Source organism: Acanthopagrus latus, chromosome 22, assembly GCF_904848185.1.
Source record: "Acanthopagrus latus isolate v.2019 chromosome 22, fAcaLat1.1, whole genome shotgun sequence".
Lineage (NCBI taxonomy): Eukaryota > Metazoa > Chordata > Actinopteri > Spariformes > Sparidae > Acanthopagrus > Acanthopagrus latus.
This window is the reverse complement of record NC_051060.1, coordinates 22,971-37,771: the sequence shown is the minus strand read 5'-3', so window position 1 is coordinate 37,771 and position 14,801 is coordinate 22,971. Positions and strand designations below refer to the sequence as shown.

At 45.5% G+C, this 14,801-nt stretch overlaps 1 protein-coding gene across 1 annotated transcript in view; it reads left to right on the top strand.

The window, feature by feature from the left end:
* The window catches only part of LOC119012969 (formin-like protein 5), a 35,899-nt gene that overhangs the window by 17,233 nt on the left and 3,865 nt on the right, over positions 1–14,801 (top strand). Inside the window, exon 10 of the mRNA XM_037087250.1 lies at positions 14,496–14,725. Within this exon, the coding sequence (XP_036943145.1) occupies positions 14,496–14,725 (230 nt within the window). The remainder of the gene's footprint in view (positions 1–14,495; positions 14,726–14,801) is intronic.

The following is a 14,801-nucleotide window of genomic DNA, read 5'->3' as shown; positions in this document are numbered from 1 at the left end:
AGGATGCCACAGAAACACATTCGAGATAGATACAAGGAGGATGCCATAGAAACACATTCGAGATAGATACAAGGAGGATGCCACGTTCCGCACCAGACAGTAGAAACACATTCGAGATAGATACAAGGAAGATGCCACATTCCGCACCAGACAGTAGAAACACATTCGAGATAGATACAAGGAAGGATGCCACGTTCCGCACCAGACAGTAGAAACACATTCGAGATAGATACAAGGAGGATGCCACATTCCGCACCAGACAGTAGAAACACATTCGAGATAGATACAAGGAAGGATGCCACGTTCCGCACCAGACAGTAGAAACACATTCGAGATAGATACAAGGAGGATGCCACAGAAACACATTCGAGATAGATACAAGGAGGATGCCACATTCCGCACCAGACAGTAGAAACACATTCGATCAAGGTACAAGGAGGGATGCCACGTTCCGCACCACTCTAGAGAAACACATTCGAGATAGATACAAGGAAGATGCCATGTTCTGCACCAGACAGTAGAAACATGTTCGAGATTGATACAAGGAAGATGCCACATTCCGCACCAGACAGCAGAAACACATTCGAGATAGATACAAGGAGGATGCCACAGAAACACATTCGAGATAGGTACAAGGAAGATGCGACTTTCCGCACCAGACAGTACCCATTCGAGATAGATACAAGGAGCATGCCACGTTCCGCACCAGACAGTAGAAACACATTTGAGATGGATACAAGGAGGATGCCACAGAAACACATTTGAGATAGATACAAGGAGGATGCCACGTTCCGCACCAGACAGTAGAAACACATTCGATCAAGGTACAATGAGGGATGCCACGTTCCACACCACTCAAAAGAAACACATTCAAGATAGATAGAAGGGGGATGTCACAGAAACACATTTGAGATAGATACAAGGAGGAAGCCACGTTCCGCACCAGACAGTAGAAACACATTCGAGATAGATACAAGGAAGGATGCCACGTTCCGCACCACTCAAAAGAAACACATTTGAGGTAGATACAAGGAGGATGCCACAGAAACACATTCGAGATAGATACAAAGAGGATGCCAAGTTCCGCACCAGACAGTAGAAACATATTCGAGATAGGTACAAGGAGGATGCCACGTTCCGCACCACTCTAAAGAAACACATTCGAGATAGATACAAGGAAGATGCCACGTTCTGCACCAGACAGTAGAAACATATTCGAGATTAATACAAGGAGGATGCCACGTTCCGCACCAGGCAGTAGAAACACATTCAAGATAGATACAAGGAGGATGCCACGTTCCACACAAGACAATAGAAACACATTCGAGATAGGTACGAGGAAGGATGCCACGTTCCGCACCACTCAAAAGAAACACATTCGAAATAGACACATGGAGGATGCCACAGAAACACATTCGAGATAGATACAAGGAGCATGCCACGTCCTGCACTAGACAGTAGAAACACATTCGAGATAGGTACAAGGAAGATGCCACGTTCCGCACCAGACAGTAGAAACACATTCGAGATTGGTACAAGGAGGATGCCACAGAAACTCATTCGAGATAGATACAAGGAGGATGTCACAGAAATACATTCGAGATAGGTACAAGGACTTTCCGCACCAGACAGTGCACATTCGAGATAGATACAAGGAGCATGCCACGTTCCGCACCAGACAGTAGAAACACATTCGAGATAGATACAAGGAGGATGCCACAGAAACACATTCGAGATAGGTACAAGGAAGATGCGACTTTCCGCACCAGACAATACCCATTTGAGATAGATACAAGGAACATGCCACGTTCCGCACCAGACAGTAGAAACACATTCGAGATAGATACAAGGAGGATGCCACAGAAACACATTCGAGATAGATACAAAGAGGATGCCACGTTCCGCACCAGACAGTAGAAACACATTCGAGATAGGTACAAGGAAGGATGCCACGTTCCGCACCACTCTAGAGAAACACATTCGAGATAGATACAAGGAAGATGCCATGTTCTGCACCAGACAGTAGAAACATGTTCGAGATTGATACAAGGAAGATGCCACATTCCGCACCAGACAGTAGAAACACATTCGAGATAGATACAAGGAGGATGCCACAGAAACACATTCGAGATAGGTACAAGGAAGATGCAACTTTCCGCACCAGACAGTACCCATTCGAGATAGATACAAGGAGCATGTCACGTTCCGCACCAGACAGTAGAAACACATTCGATCAAGGTACAAGGAGGGATGCCACGTTCCGCACCACTCAAAAGAAACACATTCGAGATAGATAGGAGGATGCCACAGAAACACATTTGAGATAGATACAAGGAGGATGCCACGTTCCGCACCAGACAGTAGAAACACATTCGAGATAGATACAAGGAAGGATGCCACGTTCCGCACCACTCAAAAGAAACACATTCGAGATAGATACAAGGAGGATGCCACAGAAACACATTCGAGATAGATACAAGGAGGATGCCAAGTTCCGCACCAGACAGTAGAAACACATTCGAGATAGGTACAAGGAGGAATCCACAGAAACACATTTGAGATAGTTACAAGGAGGATGCCACATTCTGAGCCAGAAAGCAGAAACACATACGAGATAGGTACAAGGAGGATGCCACAGAAACACATTCGAGATAGATACAAGGAGGATGCCATAGAAACACATTCGAGATAGATACAAGGAGGATGCCACGTTCCGCACCAGACAGTTGAAACACATTCGAGATAGATACAAGGAAGATGCCACATTCCGCACCAGACAGTAGAAACACATTCGAGATAGGTACAAGGAGGAATCCACAGAAACACATTTGAGATAGTTACAAGGAGGATGCCACATTCTGAGCCAGAAAGCAGAAACACATACGAGATAGGTACAAGGAGGATGCCACAGAAACACATTCGAGATAGATACAAGGAGGATGCCATAGAAACACATTCGAGATAGATACAAGGAGGATGCCACGTTCCGCACCAGACAGTAGAAACACATTCGAGATAGATACAAGGAAGATGCCACATTCCGCACCAGACAGTAGAAACACATTCGAGATAGATACAAGGAAGGATGCCACGTTCCGCACCAGACAGTAGAAACACATTCGAGATAGATACAAGGAGGATGCCACATTCCGCACCAGACAGTAGAAACACATTCGAGATAGATACAAGGAAGGATGCCACGTTCCGCACCAGACAGTAGAAACACATTCGAGATAGATACAAGGAGGATGCCACAGAAACACATTCGAGATAGATACAAGGAGGATGCCACATTCCGCACCAGACAGTAGAAACACATTCGATCAAGGTACAAGGAGGGATGCCACGTTCCGCACCACTCTAGAGAAACACATTCGAGATAGATACAAGGAAGATGCCATGTTCTGCACCAGACAGTAGAAACATGTTCGAGATTGATACAAGGAAGATGCCACATTCCGCACCAGACAGCAGAAACACATTCGAGATAGATACAAGGAGGATGCCACAGAAACACATTCGAGATAGGTACAAGGAAGATGCGACTTTCCGCACCAGACAGTACCCATTCGAGATAGATACAAGGAGCATGCCACGTTCCGCACCAGACAGTAGAAACACATTTGAGATGGATACAAGGAGGATGCCACAGAAACACATTTGAGATAGATACAAGGAGGATGCCACGTTCCGCACCAGACAGTAGAAACACATTCGATCAAGGTACAATGAGGGATGCCACGTTCCACACCACTCAAAAGAAACACATTCAAGATAGATAGAAGGGGGATGTCACAGAAACACATTTGAGATAGATACAAGGAGGAAGCCACGTTCCGCACCAGACAGTAGAAACACATTCGAGATAGATACAAGGAAGGATGCCACGTTCCGCACCACTCAAAAGAAACACATTTGAGGTAGATACAAGGAGGATGCCACAGAAACACATTCGAGATAGATACAAAGAGGATGCCAAGTTCCGCACCAGACAGTAGAAACATATTCGAGATAGGTACAAGGAGGATGCCACGTTCCGCACCACTCTAAAGAAACACATTCGAGATAGATACAAGGAAGATGCCACGTTCTGCACCAGACAGTAGAAACATATTCGAGATTAATACAAGGAGGATGCCACGTTCCGCACCAGGCAGTAGAAACACATTCAAGATAGATACAAGGAGGATGCCACGTTCCACACAAGACAATAGAAACACATTCGAGATAGGTACGAGGAAGGATGCCACGTTCCGCACCACTCAAAAGAAACACATTCGAAATAGACACATGGAGGATGCCACAGAAACACATTCGAGATAGATACAAGGAGCATGCCACGTCCTGCACTAGACAGTAGAAACACATTCGAGATAGGTACAAGGAGGATGCCACAGAAACACATTCGAGATAGATACAAGGAGGATGTCACAGAAATACATTCGAGATAGGTACAAGGAAGATGCGACTTTCCGCACCAGACAGTGCACATTCGAGATAGATACAAGGAAGGATGCCACGTTCCGCACCACTCAAGAGAAAGACATTTGAGATAGATACAAGGAGGATGCCACGTTCCGCACCAGACAGTAGAAACACATTCGATCAAGGTACAAGGAAGGATGCCACATTCTGCACCACTCTAGAGAAACACATTCGAGATAGATACAAGGAAGATGCCATGTTCTGCACCAGACAGTAGAAACATGTTCGAGATTGATACAAGGAAGATGCCACGTTCCGCACCAGACAGCAGAAACACATTCGAGATAGATACAAGGAGGATGCCACAGAAACACATTCGAGATAGGTACAAGGAAGATGCGACTTTCCGCACCAGACAGTACCCATTCGAGATAGATACAAGGAGCATGCCACGTTCCGCACCAGACAGTAGAAACACATTTGAGATGGATACAAGGAGGATGCCACAGAAACACATTTGAGATAGATACAAGGAGGATGCCACGTTCCGCACCAGACAGTAGAAACACATTCGATCAAGGTCCAATGAGGGATGCCACGTTCCACACCACTCAAAAGAAACACATTCAAGATAGATAGAAGGGGGATGTCACAGAAACACATTTGAGATAGATACAAGGAGGAAGCCACGTTCCGCACCAGACAGTAGAAACACATTCGAGATAGATACAAGGAAGGATGCCACGTTCCGCACCACTCAAAAGAAACACATTTGAGGTAGATACAAGGAGGATGCCACAGAAACACATTCGAGATAGATACAAAGAGGATGCCAAGTTCCGCACCAGACAGTAGAAACATATTCGAGATAGGTACAAGGAGGATGCCACGTTCCGCACCACTCTAAAGAAACACATTCGAGATAGATACAAGGAAGATGCCACGTTCTGCACCAGACAGTAGAAACATATTCGAGATTAATACAAGGAGGATGCCACGTTCCGCACCAGGCAGTAGAAACACATTCAAGATAGATACAAGGAGGATGCCACGTTCCACACAAGACAATAGAAACACATTCGAGATAGGTACGAGGAAGGATGCCACGTTCCGCACCACTCAAAAGAAACACATTCGAAATAGACACATGGAGGATGCCACAGAAACACATTCGAGATAGATACAAGGAGCATGCCACGTCCTGCACTAGACAGTAGAAACACATTCGAGATAGGTACAAGGAGGATGCCACAGAAACACATTCGAGATAGATACAAGGAGGATGTCACAGAAATACATTCGAGATAGGTACAAGGAAGATGCGACTTTCCGCACCAGACAGTGCACATTCGAGATAGATACAAGGAAGGATGCCACGTTCCGCACCACTCAAGAGAAAGACATTTGAGATAGATACAAGGAGGATGCCACGTTCCGCACCAGACAGTAGAAACACATTCGATCAAGGTACAAGGAAGGATGCCACATTCTGCACCACTCAAAAGAAACACATTTGAGATAGATACAAGGGGGATGCCACAGAAACACATTCGAGATAGATACAAGGAGGATGCCACAGAAACACATTCGAGATAGATACAAGGAGGATTCCACGTTCCACACCAGACAGTAGAAACACAATCGAGATTGATACAAGGAGGATGCCACGTTCCGCACCAGGCAGTAGAAACACATTCGAGATAGATACAAGGAGGATGCCACGTTCCACATCAGACAATAGAAACACATTCGAGACAGGTACAAGGAAGGATGCCACGTTCCGCACCACTCAAAAGAAACACATTCGAGATAGATACAAGGAGGATGCCACAGAAACACATTTGAGATATATACAAGGAGGATGCCATATTCTTAACCAGAAAGTAGAAACACATTCGAGATAGGTACAAGGAGGATGCCACAGAAACACATTCGAGATAGATACAAGGAGGATCTCACAGAAACACCTTCGAGATAGGTACAAGGAAGATGCGACTTTCCGCACCAGACAGTACACATTCGAGATAGATACAAGGAGCATGCCACGTTCCGCACCAGACAGTAGAAACACATTCGAGATAGATACAAGGAGGATGCCACAGAAACACATTCGAAATAGATACAAGGAGGAAGCCACAGAAACACATTCGAGATAGATACAAGGAGGATGCCACGTTCCGCACCAGACAGTAGAAACACATTCGATCAAGGTACAAGGAAGGATGCCACATTCCGCACCACTCAAAAGAAACACATCCGAGATAGATACAAGGAGGATGCCACAGAAACACATTTGAGATAGATACAAGGAGGATGCCACGTTCCGCACTAGACAGTAGAAACACAGTTGAGATAGGTACAAGGAAGATGCCACATTCCGCACCAGACAGTAGGAACACATTCGAGATAGATACAAGGAAGGATGCCACGTTCCGCACCACTCAAAAGAAACACATTTGAGATAGATACAAGGAGGATGCCACAGAAACACATTCGACATAGATCCAAGGAGGACGCCACAGAAACAGGAAGGATAGGAAGGATGCCACGTTCCGCACCACTCTAAAGAAACACATTCGAGATAGATACAAGGAGGATGCCACGTTCCGCACCAGACAGTAGAAACATATTCGAGGTTGATACAAGGAGGATGCCACGTTCCGCACCAGGCAGTAGAAACACATTTGAGATAGATATAAGGAGGATGCCACAGAAACATATTCGAGATAGATACAAGGAGGATTCCACGTTCCACACCAGACAGTAGAAACACAATCGAGATTGATACAAGGAGGATGCCACGTTCCGCACCAGGCAGTAGAAACACATTCGAGATAGATACAAGGAGGATGCCACGTTCCACACCAGACAATAGAAACACATTCGAGATAGGTACAAGGAAGGATGCCACGTTCCGCACCACTCAAAAGAAACACATTCGAGGTAGATACAAGGAGGATGCCACAGAAACACATTTGAGATAGATACAAGGAGGATGCCACATTCTGAACCAGAAAGTAGAAACACATTCGAGATAGGTACAAGGAGGATGCCACAGAAACACATTCGAGAGAGATACAAGGAGGATGCCACTGAAACACATTCGAGACAGATACAAGGAGGATGCCACGTTCCACACCAGACAGTAGAAACACATTCGAGATAGATACAAGGAAGATGCCATGTTCCGCACCAGACAGTAGAAACACATTCGAGAGAGATACAAGGAAGGATGCCATGTTCCGCACCACTCAAAAGAAACACATTCGAGATAGATACAAGGCAGATGCCACGTTCCGCACCAGACAGTAGAAACACATTCGAGATAGATACAAGGAGGTTGCCACGTTCTGCACCAGACAGTAGAAACACATTCGAGATAGATACAAGGAAGATGCCACATTCCGCACCACTCAAAAGAAACACATTTGAGACAGATACAAGGAAGGATGCCACATTCCGCACCACTCAAAAGAAACACGTTCGAGACAGATACAAGGAAGGAACCAAATTGGCCACAAATGCTGCCTTTAGCACATTTTACAAGATGCAGAGAGCGCTTAGAATCAGGAGAAAATACAGACAAACTGTGCCCCACCATCCCCAGCCCCTGATTGATCCGGTGATGGAAGCAGCCATAGCTGTCTTTCGTGAGTCCATTAGACATGGACCCACATACATTTGTACTGTTTGTAACAGAACCATGTTTCCTAATCAGGTCAAAGAATGCAAAAGACGAAAATATTGTAAACACACAAAAGTCGCAGCAGCATGCTTGACAGGAAACTATGTTCACTTTTGTGACAGTGACTGCTCTACGCCTTGCTCTGTGCCACAAGAAAGACTGCATGAGTGGATATGCTACACCTGCGACAGCCACCTTAGCAGAGGATGCATACCACCCATGGCAGTCGTAAACAATTTGGAGTTGGCGCCCATCTCCCCAGAATTGGCTGCACTTAATGTGCTTGAGAGGCAGCTGATTGCAAAAATCTTGCCATTTGCAAAAAGTGTTGCTCTGCCAAAAGGCCAACAGAGAGCAGTCCACGGAGCTGTTGTGTGCGTTCCATCAGAGTTGGAAGCGACCGTCAACAGTCTCCCAAGGCCCAGAGCAGAAGTGCAGCTGCTTCAAGTGAAATTGAAAAGGCACATCAAATACAAAGGTTACAAGCAATTTTACAAAGTTAATATGAAGAATGTGCTCAATGGCCTTGCGAAATTGAAAGAGACACATTCAGAATATAAAGATGTGTTTATCGATGAGACTGCAACTTTTGACTTTCTGCTCGAAGAAGAGGAACCCAGACAGGAAGAGGAGCTCAGACAAGAAAAGGAGCCCAGCATTCCAGAGGAAGATAGGGATGTCGATTTGGAGGAAATTTTTAAAAGCCAAAACGAGCCGGGACAGTTAGAGGCAGATGAGGAAGAACAGGAGGAGCTGAGACCAGGCCTCTCCCTGGACACTTGCATGCAGCCCCCCGACATTGCACAGGAAATTCTTTCATATGGCGATGGAGTATTTAGTGTTGCACCCGCGCAAGGCAACAAACCCGTTGGTTTTTTCACCATACCAAAGTTGGAGGCCATGGCTTTTCCTGTACAATTTCCGACAGGAGAGAACACGTTAGATGAAGCTAGAACCGTCTCCCTGTCCCCGAGCCTCTACTTTAATTCTATTACCTTTGTTATCTTTTCTTTGCGCAGTTTGTTACAGAGACTAACCTAGCGACAAATAGTATGTCTACAAATGCGCAAAGGAAAGTCGAAAACCAAAGACTCATCATGAGCCAAGATGCAACCAGGTTCATACAGCCTCTTAGAGGCACTCCAGCCTATTGGAATAAAACGCTTAAAGATGTGCACGCCATGGTTCGTCAAATTGGAAAACCAACATTTTTTACCACGTTCTCTGCTGCTGAGATGAGATGGCCTGAGTTCATAGAGGCCATCAAAGCTCAGCAAGGTGAGCAAGGGCTGTTTTCAGATTTGGATTGGAAAACAAAATGTGACATTCTGAGAAGTAACCCCATCACAGTAATGCACATGTTTGAAAAGAGAGTAGAGGCTCTCATGACAAACCGCATCCTCTCTCCTTCACAACCGATTGGTGAAGTATTTTTATCGCGTTGAGTTCCAAGCCAAGGGAAGCCCGCACATCCACATGCTCATTTGGATAAAAGATTCACCTAAATTTGAAGAGGACCCCGACAGACACGTCATGGAATTTATAGATAGATACATTAGTTGCAAAATGCCCGACCCTGACACAGATCCGGAACTCCACAAAATAGTGTCAGAGGTTCAGGTGCACAGCAGGAAACATTCAAAGTCCTGTAAGAAGGGAAATGTAGCCTGCAGGTTCGGCTTTCCAAAACTACCGATGGATAAAACATTCATCACCAGGCCCCCCACAATTAATTGCCACCAAAAAGAGGACCAAGATGATGCAGACTTCGAAGCGCAAATAGCAGAGCAGAAAAGGGCCCTCGCAGAAATGCAAAAATTGGCTAAACAAACGCTCCAACCAGTTAGAGATGTGCTTATGGATCCAGGCGCTTCGTTCAGAAGTTTGACAGACTTGCTTTGCCAGTGCAACTTAACTTACGAGCAATACTTTGCCGCCGCGCAGCGCCTGGCAAACACCCATGTCGTGATGCTGAGGCGCCATCCAAATGATTGTTGGGTTAATGCCTACAATCCTGATTTGCTTAGAGCGTGGAACGCAAACATGGACATCCAGTACGTCATAGACGACTACAGCTGCATCATGTACATGATGTCATATGTAGCGAAACCGGAGCACGAGATGACGGAATTCCTTAAGAACGTCATCAAAGATGTTAAGACATCTGATGTTAACAAGCACGACGAAATGAAACAAATTATGCAGGCCTACTCTAAACACAGAGAGGTCAGCGCTCAAGAGGCTGTAGCCCGTACCTGCAGCTTACGCCTCAAGAAGTGCTCCCGATCCGTGGTGTTTATTCAGACCAACGAGGAAGGTCTGAAAATGAGTCACCCTATGAGTAGACTGGAAAGAATGGAACCCGGATCAGTGGAAGTATGGATGTCGGGGTTGCCTGAAAAATACGTCAACAGACCTCTCATGCAAGAGTTTGAACGTATGTGCCTGGACGAGTTCGCGTCAGACTACAGGGTAGTCTACGGCCGGCAAACAGAAAGCCTGAATGCCATTCCATTGTTGAACGATGAAGGATTTATTCAAAAGAGAACCGTAGGAAAACCAGCAATCATTAGATTTACTCGCTTCTCTGAGGAAAAAACTCCAGAGAAGTTTTATAGAAGATTGCTGAAACTTTATCTCCCACATCGATCCGACGCCGATCCAAGAGATAAAGCGCACCCCACTTATAAAGAGTTTTATAAGCGTAGCGACAAGTGGGGTATGAGAGTAGAGGAAATAGTGAGGCACAACAAAAAACGTTATGAGGGCCAAGGAAAAAACATGGAAGCTGCGTTTCAGCAGCTTCAGGTGTGCAGTCGTCTCGTGAATGCTTGGAACTCTTTTGCGCCCGAAGTTGAAGTTGACCGGCTGGAGTGCCTGGCTGAATGTGAACCTCGCGATCAGGAGCAAAACGGTGAAGATGTCCCAGAATTCGGCACTAAGAAGGACAAGGGGAGCTCTATGCCTAGAATAGATGCTCCAGAGTTGAGTCCAGACTTTGTTAGGAAAATGTACCAAAGTCTGAACGAAACTCAGGCTTCCGTTTTCTACACTGTTCGACAGTGGTGCTTTGAACTAGTCTGGGGCCACAATCCAAAACCATTTTATTACTTCCTGTTGGGAGGGGCTGGATGTGGCAAATCGCATGTGATTAAGTGCATTCACCACGAGGCTACGAGAATTCTGCGTGAGCTCCCGAGATTTCGGGACCATGCAGACATGTCCCAACCCGCAGTGCTGCTGACCGCATTCACAGGTACAGCAGCATTTAACATATCAGGCAACACGTTGCACTCCATTCTCAAATTACCAAGGTCCTTGAAGTCACCTTATCAAGGTCTTGGGAATGCACTCGACGAAGTCAGAGCAACACTGGCGAACGCTGAGATTCTCATCATCGATGAGATGTCCATGGTCTCATGGTCTCTGCCAGCTGGTCTGCTCCTTTTATCCTTTTACCCAAAAAACAGATTGTGTATATATATTTATATTGTATAGTTATATTTTCTACTTTTTTAAAATAGTTTATATTGTTAATTTGTTATATTTTCTATTCTTTAAATAGTTTCTATTGTTAATTTGTTATATTTTCACTTAATAGTTATTTGATGCTTGCACCAATATCACCACAACAAATTCCTCGTAAGTGTAAAATCGTACTTGGCAATAAAGCTTTTTCTGATTCTGATTCTGATTCTGATTCTTAAGAGCTATTTGCCTACGTGCATTGGCGATTTCAGCAGATCAGGGGTAATTGGAAGCCATTTGGAGGCATGTCTGTCCTTGCTGTAGGTGACTATTATCAACTGCCGCCCCTTGGTAAAGGGGTAAAGGTGTGTGTACGAGAAGACTGAGTTTGATCTCTGGAAGGATAACTTCAAAATGGTCTCCCTGACAGAGATCATGCGACAGAAAGACGATCGAGCTTTTGCTGAACTCTTGAACCGTCTCAGGGTGAAGCAAAAGGAAGAATCTTTGTTAGATGAAGACAGGCTCTTGCTTACGCAGGCAGTGGCTGATAGTCTGCATTGCCCAGCACTGAGTCTACACATCTACGCCACAAACAAAGAAGTAGACCGTCACAACGCAGACAAAGTAACTGCTTCCTTCAAGGATGCGATTGGCGTTGCAGCTCGTGATTTTCAAAAAGACCCCAGAACTGGCTGCATGACGTTTGTGTCTGGGGAAATTAAAGGACACAAGCGAGATTTGCCCAACAACATAATGGCTGCTCAAGGAGTACGCGTTATGTTGATCCGAAATTTAGATGTGGAAGACGGCCTTGTGAACGGTACATTTGGAACCATTTCTAACATTGTAATTAGAGAACCTGAAGGCGTGAAGATGATTGGACTCCTGCTGGACAATACTACAGCAGGACAGAGATACTGCAAAAAAATCTTAGGTCCCTCAGATGACTCAGTGTACATCAAAAGATGTACTGTAGAGGAGTTTGTTGTCCTTAAAATTGAGGCTCCAGTCAAAGTGCTAATAGCGATTGTGTACAAACCGCCAAGTTTTCAACTGGGAATCTTTCTCCAAAATTGAAAAAGGGCCTTGGTCATATGGCTGAGGTTTACTGAAGTTCTGCTTTAAAGAAGCCTCGAGCCCAGCATGTCTCAGAAGATAGTTAGGTTTAGTTTGGAGTTAGGCAGGTACCAGGGGGCTTGCTAAAGTTTTAACTTTATGTCTTGTGTCGATGAGAAGCCTGTCTGATTGGGATAGTCGTATGTACGTATGTGTGTAGCTTAATCACTGCTGGCGCCGACAGTGCTTGTCTCGTCCCCTGACCTTGTTGTTATCTGTGTATAAATTGTGAAGACTCCTTTACTCTGGGCTCATTCACTTGGCTCATGAATTTGACTGGTTGGTGAGTACATCTGCAGATGGTTGGATTAAACTTACAGAAAAGATAGATCTGACTTTACTCTTTTATTGACAGAAATTTCCGCCACAATTTGGCAACGAGTGATGGGATCACTTCTGTGAGAGAGACCCTTAAACTCAGTGCAGACGGTTCAAAAGGTACCCGGGAGCTCGGACTCCAAAATCTCAACCTCGCCATCAAAGGAGCAGAGACGTGAGGGCCTGACGCCTGAGACAAGGTGGCTTGCTCACAGCTGTGATCTACAGAACCGTGTGGAAGCTGTCTTCTTGGTAAGCCAATATTCAACAGACCATCACGTGTGTGTGTACGTACTTGAATCGATTCTTGCCACTTTCGGGTGGGCGTGACAGGTGTGTCAACAGGACAGGTTTGGGTTTTCGAACCGCTGTAGAATCAAGGAAGCTTCAGAAAATTTGTGTGTATGTACTTGAATCGATTCTCGCCACTTTTGGGTGGGCGTGACAGACGTGTCCACAGGGCAGTTTTGGGTTTCGAGCCGCTGTAGAATCAAGGAAGCTTCAAAAGGGTTTCAGTCCCTGTGAGTTTTTCTAGAGAACTCTGGTTTGTGATAGAGAGGAACTGAGAGCCAGCGAGCACTGAGATTTTCCTTCTTGGGAGTAGAGCATATCACGTGGGAAATTGCCATTGTTTGAATAAACTTTGAAGGCCCGATCTCTAGTAGATGCCCGGATTTGTCCCTCTCTCTCGTTAGGGGGAAAGTAATTTCTCAAAGTGGGTCGCAGTGCCAAGGGCCTGCTCAGACACAGACAGAACTAACATTTCATTTCTTTCCTATGCGTCTTTTTCCTTTCTTTCCCTCCTCTGAGTGACTTTAGAAATTAGAAGGAAAAAAAAAGGTGCCGGACGGAAAGGGAGTGTGCATGTGTAAATTGTCTATCTCCAGTTTGTTTTTGTGTAAGTTGTTGTCTCTATTGGGTTTTTCCCGAAGTTACAAATTCTGCAGTTATTGGGTGTTTATTAGAAAACAGTTGTCTAGGTCATTGCATTGCCTTTTATCCATTTCTTTTGTTGATTTTACCGCTCCTTGGTCTCATATCCACCCGAGTGAAAGAAAAATAATTTTAACAATGCCTTGTTTCCTTTAGCAATTTTTTATAATCAATTCGGGGGTAATAAAAACCAAAATGGGCTCAGGAAACAGCAAAATTCAGGGGGACGATTATCCACTCAAGCTGACCTCCCCTCACATTCAGCATGATTGCCAATTACGGTAAGAAGAGTGCGGATCAACTTGATGTGTGGGTCCGAGAGTGTGGGTTTCCAAGTGCTGGCAGTTTTAGCACCAAACAACTTGCCACCTTAAAAAGCAAACTAAAACAAATGGAAAGGGAAAGCAAGGAGAAAAAAGGGAAGAGGGGAAAGAACAAACAGACATTTGAACCAGATTGGGAAGCTTTCACAAATTGGCAGGAGGAAGCTTTTCACAGGGATAAGAACAGGCAGGCAGGGCCAGCTCCTCTAACCTCTCAGTCTCAGTGTCTCAAACTAGATCCCGATCTGGACTCGGCTCCGGCTAAGTCGTCTGCACCATCTGCACCACCTGCACTGTCTGCACGCCACGAGAAGACTCCAGGGCCACCGGACGTGAACTGGGAACCAGTAGCCTACAGCCAACCAACCATCCCAGCGCCCGGAGACTACGGACTAGCAGCTGGGATGTCCTCCGCGCCGCCCGCCTTCCTACGACACCCACCACCCATTGTACGGTGAGAATTCCACCCAGGGCGGGGCAGAGGGAGGCGATCGCTGGTGGTTGAGAGCCTAAACACACCACCACCGTAT